Source organism: Sus scrofa, chromosome 8, assembly GCF_000003025.6.
Source record: "Sus scrofa isolate TJ Tabasco breed Duroc chromosome 8, Sscrofa11.1, whole genome shotgun sequence".
Taxonomy (NCBI): domain Eukaryota; kingdom Metazoa; phylum Chordata; class Mammalia; order Artiodactyla; family Suidae; genus Sus; species Sus scrofa.
This window is the reverse complement of record NC_010450.4, coordinates 113,209,182-113,232,605: the sequence shown is the minus strand read 5'-3', so window position 1 is coordinate 113,232,605 and position 23,424 is coordinate 113,209,182. Positions and strand designations below refer to the sequence as shown.

At 36.7% G+C, this 23,424-nt stretch overlaps 1 protein-coding gene across 1 annotated transcript in view; it reads right to left on the bottom strand.

The window, feature by feature from the left end:
- COL25A1 (collagen type XXV alpha 1 chain) overlaps positions 1-23,424 on the bottom strand; it is a 469,169-nt gene that overhangs the window by 103,160 nt on the left and 342,585 nt on the right. The window contains 3 exon segments of the mRNA XM_021101684.1: positions 1,245-1,298; positions 18,671-18,715; positions 20,429-20,455. Coding sequence (XP_020957343.1) covers positions 1,245-1,298; positions 18,671-18,715; positions 20,429-20,455 — 126 coding nt within the window.

Sequence of the window (23,424 nt, the reverse complement as noted above, 5' to 3'; positions counted from 1 at the left end):
CTTTGGCTTTCGGATTTGCTGGTTACCTTTCACTGTTCAACATCCATCCTAACGGTCTCTAGGCAACAGAAGAATAGTACTGAGAACATGATTAAGCATTAACTCCTCTCTTGGCTTTTTAGCATGGAGCTAGAGAGGGAAGAAGACAGGAAAATGGCTGTAGTCCCAGAAGGAATATTTTCTTTCCTCTCCTGCAGGACAAAGGACAGGTCTATAAATTTTAGGTCTGTCCTGAGTGCCTGTCAATAGCAATGTGATCTGTAAAATCAGCTGACAGACATGTGTGGGCTGGATGCACAGCACAGCTGATGGGATTATACATTAGTTTTGTACTTCAAGGGATGGTCACTCATCAAAGGATTTGGGATTTGTCTGCCTGTTTGGTTTCAACTAAACTGTCACCAATCTTTTTATATTTAACAGATTCATTTGTTCTTCAAAAACAAAGGAAATTTGGAATCCAAAAAAAAAAAAATCCTCATTACATTTTTTCCCTGTTTAGTAATTCAGACTACATCCATTTTTAAATTTCAGACATGCCACATCTTTATTAGGCGCTTCATCTGATTAACGGGTTATGTTGTGTAAGTCTTGGAGGTGGCTAAATCTTGAGGAAAAAGTCACAGCAACACTGCGATCATCTTTGGTACCTCTTGTAAAAATTACGTACATGTTGGGCAGTACAGACATGGCCTATATCTTAATATGCTCATTAACTGGTAAAATTACAACAGCCATATTTAAAGCAGAGGTTTCTCATGTTATTTAAGTATCCTACTAATAAAATTTTAGACAATCATATCGTACTTATTTCTCTGCGTTTAAAGCTAATGAGAATCACAAACATCATTTATTCTTCAGTCACAAGGTTTTATACTACAACATAGTATATTATTGACAAAAATTCCATCCAAGTAAAACTAGTGGGATATTAAAAAAATTGTAACAGCTTACAATGTCATGAAAACTCAGGTCTCAAATGATTCTTTTTCTTTGTGTATTTTTTTGGGGGGCCGAACCCATGGCATATGGAAGTCGAATCAGAGCTGTAGGTGCTGGCCTACGCCACAGCCACACAACTCTAGATCCCAGCCACATCTGCGACCTACACCACAGCTCATGGCAACACCGGGTCCTTAAGCCACTGAGAGAGATTAGGGATGGAACCTTCGTCCTCATAAATACTAGTCAGATTTATTTCCGCTGAGCCACAACAGGAACTCTATGGTTTTCTTTGTACTAACCTTTGGCCCTGGTATACCATGCTGTCCTACTGCTCCAGGCAACCCAGGCTCACCCTCAAAAAAAAAAAAAAAAAAAAGATACTACTAAATAAAACCGACAAAATCAACATATTATATAAATCATTAGAGAATATAACCATCCAATAATGCTGAGAAGGATACAATATGTAAGAAAACACAAATTAGCTTGTTCGGTCCAAAATTCTATGTTCTAAGGACCAAGGATACAACGGGGTTAATTTCCTCATGTTCAGTCTTTTCTCCACTAAGAAAGCAAAAGCAAATCACCCATGGAAATGAATATCTAGCATGGTGCTAGGTACATCCACCAAAGATTTGCTGAATGAAAAAAAACTAATGAAAATTTGTGTCTTTCTTGATAAGGAACTTTTAAGTTATTCATCAGCTCAGGAAAGTAGAGATTAAATCATTATATTTATTAGAATCAATCAAATGAGCATCTCCAAATCTAAATCCTGAAGAATATACACATCTTTGAACATCAGCTTAATTCACTCAGGCACTTTGCGTGTGAAAGTAAAAACGGCTTTGATTTCTCTTTCCAATTTCACTGTAAAGATAATTAAAATAAACTTTCAAACTAGTGGTTTCCATTGTTGTATTGAGTAACAGGCATTTGGGAAAAAGATGGTGGCTATTAGCTAGAAAAATTTCCCATATCAGTTTTCCTAGATTCTGAACCAGCAATTGTTTTCCAAAGAGGGAAAGTCCTTTGAAATGCTCAAAAGCAAAGGAAAGATATTCTACATGATGACTGTAGTTAACAATACTGTATGGCATTTCAAAGATACTGTGTGGTAGGAGATTGCTAAAAGAGTAGATCTTAAAAGTTCTCATCCCAAGGAAAAAAATTTGTAACTATGTGAGATGAAAGATGTTAACCAAACTTAACGTGGTAATCATTTCACAACATATACGTGTGTGTGTGTGTGTATAAAACCATTATGTTGTACACCTAAAACTAATTTAATGTTATTTGTCAATATGTTATATCTCAATAAAACTGGGAGAAAAAAAAGACACATGGCTTTAAAACTTCTTTGTAGCTCAAACTTATAGAAACAAGAATTTCACTTTCATTCAAAAACATTCCCAAAGTTTCTCTCTCTCTCTTTTTTTTTTTTTTTTGGCCGTGTCTATGTAATGTGGACGTTCCGGGTCAGGGATTGAACTTGCACCACAGCACCACAGCAGCGACCCAAGCTGCTTCAGTGACAATGCTGGATCCTTAACCCACTGTGCTGCAGGGGAACTCCTCCCAAAGCCACTTATTATGTGCTTCAATTATTGGGCAATTTTCTTTCCACTGAGGGTTAAATAGTTGTTCCTTAGTTAGTTAAAAAAATTGACTTTATTTTTTAAGATAAATTTTATTTTTTTTAATTAAAAAATTTTTTAAATTGTTTTTTAGAGAAATTTTAGGTTCGCAGCAAACTTAGTCGACTTTTTTTTTTTTTTTCGCTTTTTAGGGCTGAACCCATGGCATATGGAGCTTCCCAGGCCGGGGGTTGAATCAGAGCAGTAGTTCCGAGCTGCATCTGTGAGCTATACCACAGCTCATGGCAACTCCAGATCCTTAACCCATTGAGTGGGACCAGGGATTGAACCTGCATCCTCATGGATACTAGTCAAGTGTGCTACCACTGAGCCACCACAGGAACTCCAGTCGACTTTTAAGAATGTTTTCTAAGTTGCCTGCAGGGCAGAAGTTGTGCCTTTTTAATATTTGTGCTCTCACCTTCAAAAACAGGTACATTAGTAAAACAGTAACATTTTGTAAGTGCCAGGAACTTGACATTCATTAACTCACTTAATTCTCACAGATTCCTATGAGATAAGCACTATCTTTATTTAATAGACGAAGAGACTAAGGCACAGACATGTAAGGAAATTTTTCCAGATTTATACAACTCTGGCTTAAGAGGTTGTGCTTGTAACATAGTGATACACTGGTGAATGAATGCATGCATCTAAAAATTGGGAGAGCTGGTGATGAATATTTCTGCCCTTATTATCATTTGGTTTATACTCCTCATTTATAAATGACCTTCCAGAATGGATAGAAAGCTAAATTAATTGTAACTTATACAAAGATGATTTTTGTACACCTATCACATAAGCTAGCAATGTGAAGTTTACAGAGTCTTTCTAGAAGAGTAAAAATGTTTTACTCTTATACTGAATTATTTTAACTGTGAAGGTCTTAATAACTCAAGGAAGAAATTCTGCTTCCTATGTAAAGTTACACTATAATCATAACTCTTGCACTTTCCTCAGTAAAATGGTAAAAATGTTCACTTAGAAAAATGATGGCCATTATAAGAAAATTTTGATATGCTATTTGCACAGATCCAAGGGTAAGACTCCATTGGAAATTGAATACACCCTGAAAGAGGATTATCATTTATTATGCCACCAGAAAAAGAGCTATCAAGTCTGCTCTCTTCAAGGAACCTATACCAGGATGCACTAATATCATAACTCATGGTTTAATGCAAACAAAAGATGCTGCCAGGGAACAATATGAACCTTGTTTAGACTTTCAAAGAATAACTATGGTAGCCAGAATTATTTTTTAAAAAATGGTTAAGCTCCTGGAACCAGATGAAATACATGCTGAGATTTTGAAGAAAGGAAGACAAATGGTGCTTAGGTATCTGCATAATATCCTTCTTAAAATATGAACATCAAGGGACTACAACTTGATCCTGTTTTTCTTTGATTTTATATTTTGTTAAAATAATCTTTTAACATAAAAGGAAACAAAAATTGCACCCATAATCCCATCATTCTATAATAACTCTTTTCATTTTGTCCTGTTTCCTTCTAGTCTTTTAAAATTTAAGCTTACATATTTCAAGCAATCATAATAAGCTCATCACAGAGTCTGACATTCTGATTTTTGTTATTTTAGACCACAAGCTGGTTTTTACACAGTATTTGTGATTGGCTTGTGAATAGTTTATCATCTCTCAAAGTCAGGTGTGATCATTTGTTTAATCTGTCCCAAATTTTGTTTAATACTTTTATTGTTTCTAATTTTTGCTCTTAAAGATAAATTATAATAAACACCTGTGTACACATTTCTAAATTGCTTTCTATTAGGGAACTGAGTTTTACCTGCCTTTCTAGGCACCTACTCTATTACTTTTTCACAACTTCACAAGCATTGGATATCACAATTTTAATTACTTTGGGGGGGATATTTTCATAAGCACAAAAAAGAATGTACTGAGGCTCAGCTTTACATTTATTACTTGTAAGGTTAAATAAGCATCCTGCAAGATTTTAAAGTTAAAAAGAGAATAAGGCTGTTTCCTGAATGAATCACTGAAAGACGGAAAGAAGGAAAAATGACGCAGTGTTTTACCTTTCTAAAAAGTTTTAACAAGAAAAATATATTCAAATTAAGATTAAGAGATGGAGTTCCCGTCATGGCATAGTGGTTAACGAATCCGACTAGGAACCATGAGGTTGCGGGTTCGTTCCCTGGCCTTGCTCAGTGGGTTAAGGATCTGGCATTGCCGTGAGCTGTGGTGTAGGTTGCAGATGCGGCTCGGATCTGGCGTTGCTGTGGCTCTGGTGTAGGCCGGTGGCTACAGCTCCGATTAGACTCCTAGCCTGGGAACCTCCATATGCTGCCGGAGCAGCCCTAGAAAAGGCAAAAAGACCAAAAAAAAAAAATTATGATTAAGAGGTTATGGAACATTCTGTTATTGTTCAAATTTAGTTTCCCAGGTTTTCTTAAAGGAATGTTAAAAAATGACAGGCTGTACAACCTTGAGTACCAAGGCCAAGCAGTGGGACTCTGGAAGGCAAATTTCTTCAACTAACATTTAATGAAAATTTACTAAATGTTTTACTCTGGGCTAAGAGTGTTTCATGGAATACCAAGATGAAATAGGCATGACAGGTGCCTGTGTCCAGAGAGCCGGTTTTTGAGTGAGAAAAAAGATATCTACATAAATAACTTAGGAGGACATCTATGGAACTTTTTTCTCTGAGTAAAGTTTTCTTGCACTTTATAAAGAAGCATAATAAATACAACTAAAGGGAAATCAATGAAGAATGAAGCATATCAATGAAGAGTGAAGTCATGTAGTATATTAATATTTTCTGGTATATATATAATATTTTCTGATATATACATATATATACACACATACATATATATATTATCCTGGGGCCTCTTCAAATAAAGTTGCATGATAATATATCACTACATAAGATATTTAAAAAGTACACATACAGAAAAACATATCAGAAAAGTACAGATCAAAAAAATGGGAATTAGGTCTTACGTGTGCATGCAGGACAAGTCTCATGTTTGACAATCTCTTCCTCTATTTCTGAATGCATCTCATATTTACAAGTACCAAGGACATTCCAAAGATAATAATCAAGAAAAATAGCAGCTAATATTTTAACTGCAGGTAGATTGATGGGACATTCTCTATTATACTTTAAATTCTAAGGCTATTACCAGTGTATTATTCCAAAATGACAATTTGTGCATTTAAGCTACAAATAAATTGGACTGACTTTTAAGAAAGATGCTGCTGTTATCTTTCTTTCTTTCTTTTAAGCCAAACACTCTTTAGAACTCTAATGTAAAACATCACTCAAGGCTTTTACAATTATTTCAGGTATTGCTACTTGGGGGCAAGTTGAAAGAACACTTAAAGATAGAAAGGAATGTAGTTTTCTTACAAAATTGAGTGCTAAAGAGAAATAGGTCATGTAGCAGGAATATTGCTCACTGTCACTTCAATCACAATTGCTTTCCATTCTGGCAATGGGAATTTAAAATGGGTTGCAGCTTTATACTTTTAGCACAGTATAATTTTACCTTCACCTTGTCAATATAGATTTGTTTCCTTAAGCACTGCATTTTCAGAAAGAACTCATCTAAGCAGAAAATAAAAATAACTATAATTGTCCCCCCTTATCCTCTGTTTCACTTTCCTTGGTTTCAGTTATCATGGTCAACTAAGGTCTGAAAATATCAAAACAGAGAATTCCGGAAACTATTCATAAGTTTTAAACTGTGAGTTGTTTTGAGTAGCTTGATGAAAGCTGGTGCCATCCTGCTCTATCCCACCTGGGACATGGGATCATAACTTTGTCCTGCGTATCCTGTCAGTTAGTCACTTAGTAGCCATGGCTAGGTTATTGGTATCACAGTGGTATCACAGTGATTGTGTTAAAATATATATTTTTTTCTTTTTAAGTCTGCATGTGCAGCAAATAAGTGCCTGGTCCAACAGGAGGGGTTAAATTGGAGCTGCAGCTCCAGGAGCAGCACAGCGCAGCAATGCCGGATCCGAACTGCATCTGCAACCTACACTGCAGCTTGCAGCAATGCCAGATCCTTAACTCAATGAGCAAGGCCAGGGATCAAACCCGCATCTTCATGGACACTATGTCAGGTTCTTAACCTGCTGAGCCACAACAGGAACTCCCAAGTAATTCTTATTTTGCTTAATAATGGCCCCCTATGTGGGCAATTTGGGTATTCTCTTACTGTACCTAATTTCTAAATTAATCAAGGAGATGCACATACAGGAAAAAACACAGTATATACAGGGTTTAGTACTCACCTCATTTTTTAGGCATCCAGTGGGGGTCCTGGAAAGTATTCCTTGTGGATAAAGGGGGGACTACTGCACAAGGAACATGGACCAGCAGTAGATGGAATTGTGTGATATTGATTATAACACAGTATCAGTCTTACCTCTAGAGTCAGTGGTGTTGGTGCATATGTGTAAAATATAGACTAAAATTGCCCAGCACTGGTTACTGATAGCTTTCCCAAAACACTGTGTGGACCGGACATTTCTTCCTGGCAGTGACAGCACATAGAAGGATCTTTATGGCCTGAGTGGTGAGCAGGACCTCTGCTAGTCATTCCTCTCTTTCTGCAGGCAGTCATGGCAGGCAGCAGGGCGACCTTTTAGAGGCTTTGGCAAAAACTGGGTATATATCACTTGGTAGAGGATTCTCTGAGGACAGTGAGGGACCCATCCAGATCTCACTGGGGAAGAGTCAGGAAAATGGGGTTTCTGCTCTCCGGTCATACTTATTCTCGCTCTCTCTCTCTCTAGTTAAATTTAGTTTAGTTTAATCTTCCTTTCTAGTCCCCTAACGGCAAGTGAGGATGGGTCAAGGCAAGAGGTAGAAAATGACCAGCATATTTTACCTTGAAATTTCTAGAAATGTAGCAATTTTACCACACAAAAATATAAATAAGAATCCTAGCCCTGGAGTTCCAGTTGTGGTGCGGTGGAAACTGACTAGCATCCTTGAGGGTGTGGGTTTGATCCCCGGCCTTGTCAGTGGGTTGGGGATCTGGTGTTGCCAGCTAATAGCTGTAGCTCTGATTCTACCCCCTAGCCTGGGAACATTCATGTGCCACAGGTGCTACCCTAAAAAGCAAGAACCAATCAATCAATAAAAATAAAGCTATTTGCACTGCGTCTTAAAAAAAAAAAAAAAAAAAAAAGGATCCTAGCTCCAACCTTTAAGTGTCACTACGCTAGTGATAAATCCTTTGTCTTTTGGTAATTCTGCCTACTTCCATGAACTCCCAGGAATACACATTCCTAGTTTAAGAAATTTGACTGAAAGGACATCCAGTCTATGCCAATAAAACTACGGTTTAGCTCCACTATTTTTTTTTAGCAAGTTTGTGTAGGCTGGCCCACTGATTCATCCTTGGAAACGATTTTTGCAGTACCTGTTGTCTCTATCTATGTGAACTCTAAAACATAATCCACTTGCACACTGGAGATCATCGATCACTGCATTAAATGAGAAGCAAAATCTTTGGTGATGTTATAAACACATTTAGAAAGATACCACTGGACATTACACAGCACAAAGTAGAGGACAAGGAGGAATCGAAAACCAAAAATTGAGCCACATATAGCCTTAATAAAATCCGAGTAGTCCATAATAGATTCTTATACTAAATAAATCGAATAACCATAAAATTGGTAATTTATGTGTTGTTGGGAATAGTCATCATTTTCCAGATGTCTAGCAGCAATGTGTTTAGAATTTATCTTTTTTTTCGTCTTTTTAGGGCTGCACCTTTGGCATATGGAAGTTCCCAGGCTAGGGGTCACATCAGAGCTGTGGCTGCCAGCCTACACCATAGCCACATCAATACTAGATTAGAGCCACATCTATGACCTACACCACAGCTCACAGCAACACTGAATCCTTTAACCCACTCAGCAAGGCCAGGGATGGAACCCGCATCCTCATGGATACTAGCTGGATTCGTTACCACCGACCCACAATGGGAACTCCCTGTTTAACACTTTTTAAGTTTTCTGTTCTGCTAATGTAGACAGAAATGTACAAAATATAATTTGAACAAAGAACTTCAAATACAAAGAGATATCTAAGAAATGAGGGGTCACAAAAAATAGCTAAGTTGAGTTTATTTGGGTGAAATTTACACAAATGAGAAGGATTATCTGCTTTGAGCACAAGGTCTAGGGAGAAGTACACATCAGTGACCACGAGTGTCCTCCCTTCTCTCCCCAACCCCAGTGCTCTCACTCCTCAGGAAGGGCCTTGGGGGCTGTGTGTGGACACCACACCTGCAAGCTCAGTCTGCAGGTCCCCACCAACAGCTGCTGCAGGCCACCCACAGGTGTACGGGTGCACACGCCAGCTGTGTGATCCACTCTTGGGAAAATGGACCTGGGAAAGAGGCCAATACAGGCAATGGGAGAAGACTCCACACATCAGAGGCAGGAGTTCTTTGGTCCTGGGTACCTGGTGATCTATAAGTGGGGAGCTGGGCATTGAGTGAGCCTGTCTCCTTGGCCCTGTGGACTCTCACCCTGTGGGGAGGGATACACCATAAAATGGACAAAGGGAGGTAGAAGAGGAGCACTGCCTGGGTCTAAAGGAAACACTGTCCAGTATTCCCTTTCAGATAATTTATAAAAGGAGCAAAAGCTTGCACAAATCAGCCAGGGAGCATGATGCCATGGTATGGGTGGGGGTCTCTTTTCTGTGTGTCAGAGAACTTGTTCTCTGTGTGTACTCTTATAGGGAAAAAAAGATTAAGAACAAAGGCTTCTGTTTTGGGAAGACAAAATACCAAAATGGATGAGAGGGTATGCAAAGGGTTTGTTGGGTCTGGGATAAGTCAGATATAATACACTTGTTCAGCTTTCTTATCTTACGTGAGTCTTTTCAAAATTAGATAATTAGGGTTTATTGCAGCTTTCCACCTGACTGGGGCTGCTAGAGAAGAAACTGAAGTGGCAATGGCTAATCAGCATCTGGCATTGCCCCGAAGGGGAATGAGGGAGAGGCGGGGACCTGTATGTATCCAATGACAAAGAAACAAAGTGGTGCTGGATGTTTAGGGACCGACACACATTCATTCTCAGGATGTAGATAGGAAAGAATGAAGCCCCAATTGTAATTGGCAGCCGCTTTCCAACCAAGAAGAGAGTCGGAATTAGGATGAAGGCAGTAGCATGGAAGACAGAATGGCGAGATAGAAGAACTGGGTTCTTAGTGGTGAGGGTTAGTTGCAAAGCAAAGCTGAAGCCTGCATTAATGCTAGACTTTCCAGTTATATAACCAAAAATCTTTATTTTAAAAACTGGTTCTGTTAAGTAATCTATGGCTTGCAACACAATGTGCCCTCTTTAATATATCCATTTTTAAAGTTTAAAAACCCAGCTGTTTTCTTCTTTCCTAAAGTGTAATTTCTAATAATACATCTATTAATAGTTTGAATGATAAATTATTCTTTTCACTTGGGAAGAGAATGTGCCTAATTATTCATAGAAACGTTAAATGGTTTTGTCTAACATGAAAAATTCTAAAGATCAGTGGAAAGTAGTAGAAAGAGATAATAGTTCTTACTAACATCCACTTATGCACCCAGGAGATTTCTGAGTCATGGAGTTTCTAACGCCCCCAATTCAAAAAGGAAAATAGTCTGTTCTTATTTAATAGAGTCTTTAAATAAACAGTTATATTCATTACTTCCTTTATTTTGTCTGATTAAACTTTGAGGTAAACATAATAATCTTCATTCGACAAATGAAGAAACTAAGGCTCAGAGAAGGAAAATAACTTGTTCAAGGTCATGCAAATACTGAATAGAAGAGCTAGGATTTTCTAAATTTAAAATCCACACTCTTAACAGTTGGAGCAGACTAATTGGCTTTGAACTTGAACTCTATTACAAACACCTCAGTGACCCTGGGCAAAAATTATTCTTTCTGCACCTAGGTTTCCTCATTAATAAAATGGAGTTAATTATAGTACCCACTTTATAGGATTGCTGTGAGGAAGAAGTGAGGTAATAGGCACACCAAATTTAGGACAGTGCCTGACAGTAAATGCTAAATACATGCCAGTAATTGTTACATATTGCACTCTTCTATTCTCTGCACTGGGCAGAGAAGACAGAGGATCCTGAAAGAAATTCAGTTTCTCCTAGATTAACCCCACTGGTGCTGTTTCAAAGTTGAGCCATGGTTCCTATTCCCTTGGCAATGTGGCCTGGTATCAAATGGATGGAATTGTGTAAATGTTAAGCTGTTATGATTGTCACGATTTATTTCATGGCAGCCCCCCTCCCCCTTTTAGGGCTGCACTTGTGGTATTTGGAAGTTCCCAGGCTAGGGGTTGAATTGGAGCAGCAGCTGCTGGCCTACACCACAGCCACAGCAACTCAGGGTCTGAGTTGCATCTGCATCTATGACTTACATCACAGTTCATGGCAATGCTGGATCTTTAACCCACTGAGCGAGGCCTGAGATCGAACCTGAGTCCTCATGGATACTAGTCAAGTTTGTTATTGCCGAGCCACAATGGGAACTCCATCATTGCAGCCTTATTATTTTTTTCTCAATGAATTTTAATTACATTTATAATTGTACAACCATGGAGAAAATCTTTCAAACTCCACTAGAATGATGGATGTGGTAGCATCTTTTTTTTTTCCTTAATGAATTTTAATTACATTTATAGTTTGCAGCCTTATTTTTTTTCTTTTTCTTTTTAGGGCTGCCCCCGTGGCATATGGAGGTTCCCAGGCTAGGGGTCTAATCGGAGCTACAGCTGCTGGCCTACACCGCAGCCACAGCCATGCCAGATCCAAGCTGCATCTATAGGTAAGGGAAAGAGAAAGACACATTACCTATTTATGGAAGCAGTTGTTTCCATAAATTGGACTTATTCCCAATAGCCAAAGCAGTTAGGGCCAATGTAATGCTAGGTTTTAACTAAAAAAATGAAATGTGGCCTTTCTTTGCCTCTGGCTAATTGTATTAGGCACAAACTTTTTTTATTAGGGCTGAATAATATTTCATTGTGTGTGTGTGTATTAAAAAAACTTCTTTTTCCATTCATCTATGCATGGACACTAAGGTTGTTTTAATGTTTTGTCTATCATTAACAACGTCGCTGTGAACTTGGGGTACAAATATCTTTCTAAATTAGTGTTTTCATTTCCTTTGGATATAGTCCCTGTAATGGAATTGCTGGATCACGTGGTGGTTCTGTTTTTAATTTTTTTTAAGGAACAGTGAGGAACCTCCATACTATTTTCCATGGTGGTTGCCCCAATTTACATTCTCACCAACAGTGTACTAGGATTCCCCTTTCTCCACCCCCTCTCCAACATTTGTTATCTCATGTCTTTTTGATGATAGCTATTCTGACAGATGTGATGTGATATCTCATCATGATTTTAATTTATATTTCCCTGATGATTAGTGATGTTCAGCATCTTTTCATGTACCTGTTGGCCATTCATATACAGACTATTTCATATAGTAAAATCATATCATCCCTGAGTTTGATGCATGCATTCTCAGGCATTATTATGTACAAGCTTACTCTCAAAGGGACTTTTCATTCAATTTCACTTATTAAGGGAAACAAAAGATAGTTCTATTCTTTATATATAATTAATTTTAAGTTACTTTAGAAAGGAATAAAAATTTGGTTGAAAGAAGTAATGTAATGCTGGCTTGAAATAAAACAATTATAGTCATTTTTTTTTTTTAAAAGGCACTTTCCCCCCAACTTCATTTAGGCTTGTTACTATAAAATTTAATACTAGTTATCATTCTTCTCAATGAAATATTGGGAGAGGGAAGAAAAAATAGTTGAAGAAATGGGATGGGTGGAGGAAAGCATGTGAGAGGAAGAAAAACATCACAGGCTCTTGCAAATGAAAGCAACAACAAAACAAATGTATCTGAATGGATTATGACATCATCAAGTCCATTTATTTCTCATATTAACTGAAAATACACTATATTTTATAGACAAGATCACCAAAATATTATTTACTAGATCTAATTAAAGTGCATGTATAATTCTGTTATTTTTTGTTTTAATTTACCTTAAATGTTTTCATGGATTCATTTATTAATTACTTCAACATGGGACTTTGAGGGCATTGTGCTAAGTGAAATGTCAGACAGAGAAAGGCAATACTTTATGATATCACCTATACATGGAATTTAAAAAAACAAAAACAGACAAAAACACCAAAAAACCCAAACTCACAGAAGAAGAGATCAGATTTGCAGTTCCCAGAGGCCAGGGACTAGAGGCTTTAGGGAAAGGGGGAATTGAAGGAAGGTGACCTTCATCGAAGGTACAAATGTCCAATTATAAGACACTACAGTTGTAGTTACCATTGTTGTATCATCTATATCAAAGTTGTTAAGACAGCAAATCCTGAGTTCTCATTACAGGAGAAAATTGTTTTTCCCATTTTTATTTATTGGGTCTATATAAGGTGATAGATGCTATCTAAACTTACTGTGGTAATCATTTCACTGTATATGTAAGTCGAACCCTTATGATGTACACATAACAATCAAGCAGTGATATATGTCAATTATATCTCAATACAACTGGAAAAAAAATCCTGTAATAAGAAAGTGAGGTTATTTCTTCAGGAAGGAAGAAAGCACCTTATTACCATAGTTACCAGAGGAAAAAAATCATGTATTCTTAGAATTCTAATGTACAGTCACTAAATCTAAAAGATAGACAAATTAATAAAATAATTTAATTTTCAACTTTAACCTGAAAAGGATTAATCTGCTGTTAGATACTTTCCTTAAACTATTAATGAATCTGGAATTAGAAATCAATCACTTCGTTTATTCTATTTATCTTTCTTAAAGTCTAAAACTGGAAAGTTGTAAATATATGGGGTAATAGATCCTGGATAAATTAAAGCTAACTAGCCAGGAAATAAGCAGAATGACCACATCTTCAAATCCTTCAGGAATTTAATTCAGACTTTTTAATAATAAAGTCAAGATAGCAAAAGAAAAGAGTGCATTTAGTGGTTACAGAAAGTGAGTCAGGAATAAAAAATATTGAGTTCATTGTATATAGCCCATGGTATAGACGAGAATAAACAGCTTGACCTTTGGAAGTCTGAGGGCTTCCATTTATCTGTTCTCTAAATATACTTACAATAAAAATGCCATTAGAAGTACGCTGTGAGGATTAATGTCAGCAGAGAACTGTGAGACTCATGGATAAGAGATGAAAAGGAGCTCTAAATACCACAACTATAAGCTAATTAAATTTTAATGTTACTTAAAAATCACATAGCTATCTGGGATATATTCAGAAATGATACACTAATATCAACCTTTTATTCATATTATAGTCTGAAGTATTAAACTCTAGAAAGTATTTGAAAAATACATGAAACAAGATAATCCGATATTTATCCTTTGCTTTTGAAACAATCCCTGTGACTCTGGGGATCTCAGAAAAATTCTAGCTTCCTTGGACAAAGTAATTTGTTTTCAATCCTGGAACTCTTTAACATTATTTTTAAAGCAACAGGGACAAGGATATGATCTAAAGCCACAAAAAGGAAACCTTTAACGTGCTCCACCGCTAGCCCCAAATCTCTTCTCCTAGGGCATGCACACAGGGCTGGGCACTGCTTGTTGTTCAAAGACATTTCATTAGGATGATTTACTCCTACGGAAGCCAATTAACGTGAAAAGGTGGAAAGAGTAGAAAAATGCAGGGTTCTAATAACACTAAAAGCTGAGATTTTTATGTCCATTAGCACAGGTGTTGAATAGCTAGGAAACTGGTTAGGGGCACACACACACACACAAAAGAGTTAGGATTTTTAAAGCTCTGTGATAAACAGATGTATATATGCATATGTGTATGCATATATATATATATATCAGAACTTTAAGAAATCTATGTACATATATTTAAATATATAAAAATATCTATACACAAAATAATATATATAGTATTAATGTATATACACAAAAATTACCTTCAGCAATTTGTCAAAAGATTCTTTAGTCTAAAAATGCCTCTACCACAAAATTTTTTTAAAAAACTGCTCCAGAATATCAGAGAAGTAGTATTTAATGGATAAATATTCAGATAGACATCTCTTCAGGTCTGTGTGTGTGTGTTGGCGGTGGGGACAGGATGAATCATGGAGCACAAATGAAATGTTTATCATACCTTTGAACCAACAAGATCTATTCATGAGAATTACAAAAAAATTTGTTCCTAATACAATTAGCCAGAGGCAAAGGAAGGCCACATTTCCTTTTTTTAGTTAAAACCTAGCATTACATTGGCCCTAACTGCTTTGGCTATTGGGAATAAGTCCAATTTATGGAAACAACTGCTTCCATAAATAGGTAATGTGTCTTTCTCTTTCCCTTACCTATAGTGCTTATATTCCAACTGCTGAGAAAGGGGTACATGAGAGGAGAGAGCCAGGGGACAGAAACATTTTACCTTCCTGGGTAACCCTGCATCTTCATTTTTTCTTTCTATTGTAAATTCAACTGGCTTTGCTTCCTGCTTGGGTGTAAGCCTAGGGGTCATTTGTTGAAATTCTTTTTTTTTTTTTTTTTTGGTCTTTTTGCTATTTCTTGGGCCACTCCCGCGGCATATGGAGGTTCCCAGGCTAGGGGTCAAATTGGAACTGTAGCCACTGGCCTACACCAGAGCCACAGCAACGCGGGATCCGAGCCACGTCTGCAACCCACACCACAGCTCACGGCAATGCCGGATCGTCAACCCACTGAGCAAGGGCAGGAACTGAACCTGCAATCTCATGGTTCCTAGTCGGATTTGTTAACCACTGCACCATGACGGGAACTCCTGTTGAAATTCTTAAAGTGTATACTACTTAGATCCTTGAAAATAGTTATCAATAATATTTATTGAGCACCTTTTACATTATGTTCACTTGAGATACATTATCTAGTTAATACTGCAAAGGTTATATTAATACTTTACACTGGAGCCTTAGAAACATTAAGTGACTTGCCCAGGACAAGGACTTGCAGCCTTCTCTCTCTGACTGGAGGGACTGAGTACTGCAGCTCCTCCCACTTTTCACAGCGGGGTGCTTAGTAGACCTTGATAGATTGTGATGCCAGAAAGAGCTAGATTGGAGTTCAATGCCATGTTATTGTTTATGCCAGTCTTTTTTCCCATTATGATCTGAAGAATTGGAGGACTATTAACAAAAATATGAACTATTAAGATTAGCACTCAAGTGGACCGAAATTTAAAGCAAAATAATGTTTAAAAAAAGTCACCATTAAGTTATTGGCCAAAGCCAATCACCAATTTGACAATATGAATAGATGGAAAATATTTCAGTAGAAAACAAAAAGATATACTTAAAAAAAAGATACACTTGATTAAAACAATTTACTTTTCTTTCTTTTAAAAAATTTTTATTTACTTATTTTTTGGGCCCCACCCATGGTATGTAGAAGTTCCTGGGGCCAGGGATGGAACCCTTGCTGCAGTTGTGACCTGTGCCATAGCTACGGCAGCAATGCTGGATCCTTAATCCACTGTGTTGCAAGGTACTTCCAACTTTTCTTTCTTTTTTATTAGAGAGAAATCTCTTTATTTTCTAGTTTATTTGCCATGTTTCATATAACCATTATTTGAAAATTATCTCCTAAGCATCAAAAGTACTTCTTTGGAGAAAGTGAAATTGTAGTGTGCAAAAAAAATATTTCTTCAAGGCAGTTTAAGGACATCGAGAGGCTTTTAAAAATTATTAACGTCATTGTAAGCTCTCTTTCTGAAAAATAAATTCTAGATAGCTCCAAGTATAGCATTATTACTCTATTTTCAACTTTGTTTTTACTGTCTAATAGACCTGCTATTTCAGTGAAGTGGACTCGTATTTTGCACCATATTTTCCTAAAGATGTTATAGCAAATATTACAAATATTAGATAATAGCTAGGATTAACAGAAATTCCATATGCAAAGTTTTAGTTAAGTTCTATGGAGTAAGAAAAACATCTTGAACTACATTTTGCTGATACCCTTACAAATGTATGAAATCATTTAGCTTCCCTAGATTTTACAGAGAACACTGTAAAATGCCACAAAAATGTATAACAAGACATAAAACTGCAAATATTGTCTATTTCCTTGAAATACAATTTAAACTTGGTGACTATCACATTCCTTTCTCTTGCTAAGGAAATTGCACATTTCCTTTGAAAAAATAAAGAACACGTAGTCTTCATAAGCATGTATGTGACAGTTTTAAAGTTGTTTTGTTTCAGGATAAAGGTTTCTGTAAAATCTCACGATTGTCTCAAAGTTGAAAAAAGAAAAGAAACAAAGAAGAAAAAGCAAAACATTTAACCTTAGGCTTTTAAATTTTGTTTCCCACCAAATGTTTAAAATCACATTTATCTGTATTTTGCCCTTTCTAAATATTATCTTGAGTTATGTAATTTTTCAATTCATTGTAGAATGAACATACTTTCAAATTTTTGCTAATGTTTCCCTCCATGATCTGCAATGTTCTAAAGAGAAAGTTAATCTTCTATCTTTACCAGGAGTTGTGAAGCAAATGGACATTTATGAAGTAAAACGGTTTTCCATTTTACTAAGTGGAAAAGAAAACAGGGCTGGGACATGGACATTTAACTACTTTTGATTGTCCAAATTGTCATTCGTGGATTACAGGCTACCAAAAGACCTAATTGAGAACACTAATTTCACTTGGGACTTGAGGAATGCTGGAAATAGTCTCTTAGGACACAGATCAATCCAATTTCCAGAGTTTCACTAAAATGAGATGAAGGAAAAGTTTAACAGTAATATCAAACCGGCTTGTAAGGGCTTCATACCTATTCCCTCATTTAATCCTCACATTAACCTTATTAGGTAGGAATTGTTATTGCCTCCCTTTCACAGAAGAGGAAACTGAGGCCAGAGAATTCAAGGACTTTGCCAAAATTCACACAGTCTCTAAGTGGTGGACCCATGCTCTTAGCCACGCAGTAGGTTTAAATTTATATTTTATTTTATTTTTTTAATTTCCAGCCCTTGGCATGAACCTGAGCCACAGCAGTGACAATGCCAAGTCCTTACACTATGCCACCAGAGAACTCTTTAAATTGTTATTGTTCATGTCTCAAAGGAGAAGAAAAGATGAACGAGGTGGAAGAGATCATGAGGAAGTGTTTTCTGTCCATGAGGGTTGGGCTCCTTATGATTTCAGATTTCAATTTAGAGTGCATGGATTTAAAGTCCTCTGGGAAGACAAACTGATGAGTCACAGGATTTCAAAGGGCCAGTCCTGAAGCTCTAAGGGAGACAGGAAAGTTCCTAGCTCAGCTCTCTGGCTCCCAGTAGACTGGCCCAGAGAGTGGCTTTGGGAGCTGCCGCAGTGGCTTTCCTGGTATCTGTAGAGGTTCCAGATTGAAAAGCCAATCAGCAGTGTTGGGGAACACAGAATATCAGACCTACCTGTGGGATAAAGCTAGATGCTTCGCCCAACTGGTAAGTAGGTTACAGGAATAAATGTACACAAACATATGTCGACGTAGAGCTGTGGGCTTTTTTCCCTTCATTATTAATAACAGTACAATGAAAGTGTGCTACCAGAGCTTAACGAGTCTATATAACTCCTAATTTTGCTTAACAGTGAAAGGAACCTGCTTCTGAATTTACAGGATTCCAATACAGTCCCTCTGTAGGAATAACTTTTGTTAATGAAAGAAATAATACATATTATTCTGCCATAACAAGAATAAGCCAGAGTGCATTTTGTTCATCACAACTAATGTTAAACACAGCATTTTTCTTAACCCAAGTATATTTATGTGAAAGATATAGTTGTATCTCATACATAGCAAAATAAAATGGAAAATTTTCTGAGTTTCTATTTAACGCATTACTTTTAAAATTAAACTAATTTCATCATTTACACCATAATTTTCCTATGTTCCAAAGTATATGTAATGTTTTTATGTGTATAAACTTATCACCAACATTACTGACAAGAATAATTTTGTGATTTTTTTTAATCTAATGATTGAAAGCAGTACAGTCTATAGAACTCACCCTTTGCCCATTCATCCCTGGAATTCCAGGTGCTCCAACAGAACCCTAAGGAAACACATGATTAAATTAAATTGATATAATCACAAACTATTTCAATTTATATTGTATTAGTTATATCAGCCATAACTTTATCTTGCTAAACATGTCTGGGAGGCTGTGTTTTTCAGATCCTATCCACTGTGTTTATATATACAATAATGTAAACAGATTCATGAAGCTTTTCCAGAAACCAGGAAGTTAAATTTAACCATGTTTCTAAAAATCTACTTAACCTTAATATGATTTTAAAGATTTTCACATCATGTGTTGAGATCCATAGCTATCAGAAGGCCACATGCCTCTGAATTTGGGTGCTTTTTCTCTGGGCCACAGATCATATCTGAGCTGCAGTTTCAACCTATGTCACAGCTGCTGCAACGCTGGATCTTTAACCCACTGTGCCAGCTGGGGATGGAAGCTGCGTCCTGGTGCTTCAGAGACACCGCCAATCCTGCTGCAGCAGGAACTCCAAGAGTGCCTCTTAAATGACTCCCTCCACATACCACATCTTTAGGTTCTGGAAAAACCATTTTTAACTAGAATGTGGTTATTTTTTGTTTAGCATCAGAAAACAGATTTTTCTTACTAGATGTATGCTATTAAAATTCTTTAATAATAATGGGAAAAATTAAAATGGTAATTATAAATATAAAACTGCTCTAAAAAATCATCTATTAAAAATCTAGTCCTTAAATGCAAACCAAACTGATAGCAAGTTCCGTAGTGCTTTGTCAGTGATTATATTGAGTGGGTCATTAAAAGACTTCCCGAAGCTTGAGGCAGTAATTTTATACTGGTCGCGTGTGGATTAGGGTAGCTTTACAATTTCACACCATGCTTAATAGAGACATTATTGAGAAGGACAAAGTGTTCCTATACACAAGTTGTCTCCCAATGCATTGGCTTCTACTGAGTTTGTGAGATTATGTTTCAACAGATGCCACATGCCCAGGCTTGAGGGATAAGAAGTCTCTATCTTTGATGGATTCCAAAGATAAAGAATAATCACTTTTCCACCTGTTGCAATACAATTGTTTTCTTTAGTTTTCTGCAGGTTAAATTTTTTTTTTTTTGTTCCCCTTATGGGGTGAGGGGTGTGATGGGGATTGGGGCCTTGGTGATATTTTGTTGGCAAAGGGCCAGCTACCTGCGATTGATATATTTACTACTATAGTATCGATGTAATTTTCAAAGTGCTAGACCCTCTCCGTCAGAATGTCTTGGTCAATTCTGATGGCTCTGGATAACGTAGAAATGACCATCAGGAAACCACTTCTCAGGTTACCTTAGCAAAGGAAGCCACAATCGGCCACTTAAATAGAGCCACCAAGCAACAAGTATATCCTTTGTTCCGGTCTAGTTAAGAGTCATTTGACAAATACATACTTGTTCAAGGCCATGCATTCAATTTTCTATGTCATATGACCCTTCACATTCTAAGTTTTGTCACAATGTTTTACCAGTATCTGAATTAAAAGCTTAATAACCTACAAATTTGGCAGACAACTTAAAAAGAATCTGTTCTGGATTTACTGGGTTTTCTATAATGAAGTTGATTGGATTCTAATGGCTCACATTAGGTGACTGTATTTTTAGAAAGCAGAATGCACAAACCAGACTGCTTTGGCATGGCTTACAGTAGCTAATTCCGTCCACTTCTCAGGCTAGCCACTAGGCAATGAGAGTATAATTACTTTCACAGTATTGTTTATACTCTACCTTTTGTCCTGGAGGCCCCAGAGGACCCTAAAAAAAGAAAAGCAATTCAATTAACATAATATTGTAACCATTTAAACTTGAGTGACCAATTAAAACTGTCCTATTCTATAAGGTTCTCTTTGCCATGTTGAAATATGCTGATGTTTTGTACATCAAGGAAAGTGAAAATTTTCGGTTGGGAATACAACAAAATACAATGGGTCTTTTTTTCTTTCTTGTTCTCCTTTGAAGAACATTAAGCATATGAAATGGGATTCTGATTTTTCCCTAAAAAAAGAATCACAACATTATAAATCAACTAGACTTCAATTTTTTTTTTAAAAGAAAGAATCTTGGCTGTTCCAGCACATCTGGTTCTTCAAATACCTGCAAATTTATCACATCAATCTCATTTAGAAGGCTAGAGATGTTGCTACTAGAAGCATTTAAAATGCACTGCAGTTCCCAGCACACCGACATGTTCCACGACTTCTGTATCTGCAAAATGTCAGTAAGTAGATTTGCAAAGGAAATAATCCAATGGCATTACAAAAAAAATGTGTTTTGCTCTATTCTTCTTTATATGAAAATGTGGCCAAATGACCTGCATGAAAAACTTGTTGGCACCTAGTGTGCATCAGACAAGGGAACAAAAGATGCTGGCAGCTGTTGCACAAGCTATGACACTGGGACAAGGGGGAGAAGAACTGTAATATTTAGGAATGAATGGAAATATTTACATTTAAAATGGAAATGTGGCAGTTCTGGGCTTTAGCAGTTTTTTGGACCACAAAATCAGTGTTTGGATTCTGTTGGCTTTATTTAGAGCAAAGCATGCTTTGGGATGGCAGAAAAGAACACAAAGAGATCTATACTTCTGACTTTGGAGGTCTCTTTTTAAAGAAAAATATTAAGCACTTTTCTTCCAATGCTTTCAAAAACACTTCTAATTTCAATTTGTTTTAATGCAGTTTTACATATTCTATCATTCCATGTAAAAACTCTTTATTCCATTAAACTTAATTAAGAGCTAGCTAATTTTCAATGTGTGATATTTCAGTATCTTACACTAGACACTAAAATGAAATAAAACACTAGAGTGGTAATGAGAGGAAGAATCAGTCATGCATAATTTTTTTAATTAAAAATACACAATGTTTAGGAACATTCAGAGACTTTGTTCCTCATAAATTATTTTGTAATCCTTGCAGGAAGACTAACAATTTCCTCTTATAATCAGCTTTAGCTTATTGAAAGTACACTGTGCAGTATCACTCATATATTCTTTTTTTTTTTGATGTAGGATGTAGTTTTATTGACTCAATGACAATGAATGCAAGGAGATTGAATGTTGAATGTATGAAAAATGTAATACGGGCCTACAAGTCTAGGAACTGAAAGAAAGCAAACTTCTATCTTTTTTCCTTTTTATCACAAAACATTTAAAACATAACAAAGGATAAGAAGAGTAATATAAGGTACACCGTGTATGTAACACTTGTTACTATTTTGCCATATATATTCCTTTTGGATTTATTCAACCAACCCCCACCCCACCCCCCTTTTTTTTTTGGCAGCTCCAAGGTATATGAGTTCCTGGGGCCAGGGATCAGACCTGAGCCTCAGTTTCGACCTATGCTGCAGTTGTGGCAACGCCAGCATCCTTGAACCCACTATGCCGGGCTGGGGATTGAACTTATGTCCTGCTGCAGAAACTATGCTAATCCCATTGCACCAGAGCAGGTACTCCACCAACCACCTTTTTTTCCCTAACAACTGTGCTAGGTGTCAAATCAGAGCTCCAGCTGCTGGTCTGTACCGCAGCCACAGCAATGCCAAGTCCCAGCTGTGTCTGCGACCTACACTGCTGCTCATGGGGAAGCCTGATCCTTTAAGTCATTGAATGAAGCCAGGGATTATACCCACATCCTCATGGATACTAGTCGGGTTCTTAACCTACTTACCACATTGGGAACTCCCACCAACCACATTCTTAATGAGCTTGTTATCTCATATACCTTCATGGTCTGACTTCACTTACCTTGCTCTTTCTATTTAAAATTGTCCTTGTTTAAGATTTTGCAGAGAAAACAGAGACTCTCAGGTATAAATTCCCCCAACATCCCATCTCTCATTAATTCGAACCCATCTGGCCCTCCTGACTATATCAGAGGAAGAAGATGCTCTCCTCCCAGGCAGGGTGAATGCATCCTGGAGACTCTGGAATCCATCCTGGCCTCCGCCCTCAGGGATCCTTCTCAATCAGTTATCCTTGCATCTGTATCACAGCCTCCCACTCGCTCTCCACTAGTTCCTTCCTCTTAGCACATAAACATGTTTAATCATTTCCTCATTAAGGTAAGTTGTTAGGGAAGTGAATGTTAATGCTAAGTAAAGGCAGAATTTGAAAGTTGTCATGATATGAGATCTGAGCATGAAGAAAAGGCTTGGGTTTTATCACTGTCTATGATTCCATTTTTCCAAGCATCTCCAGAGTATTTCACTTCTTAAAATGTTGATGTTAGAGAGGAAATCATATAACAAAAAGTAGATTAATTCAGTGTTTAGGCCGAGAATGTATATGTTCAATTCAGAAAGGTTTGTTTCCTATTATACACCTAACAGCCACTTGAAAAAATATTGTTCATTAAATTGGACGTTGTTTTACATTGATGTATAACCCTGGAAGGGAATATTTCAAATGAAAATAAGAGCAAATTTTAAATCAAATGTTTTAACTAGAGATGAACACATCCAGGATTTTCTAATGTGGTCTTTGTTTCATGATCAGAGTAAGTCGGAGATTTAGAAAGACTACTCACAGCTCTGAAATCTGTGAAACTATATTAGTTGTATATTTTAACACAATATTTAAAAAAAATCAGAGGATGGCTAAAAAAATAAAAAATATTTTTCTCACTGTTAGAAAATCAGTGCCATTTTTGCCAAACTCCAAAAATAAAAGCAGTTTTTAAGACACAATATTAATTTTGAATTGTGATACATGTCTTAAGATT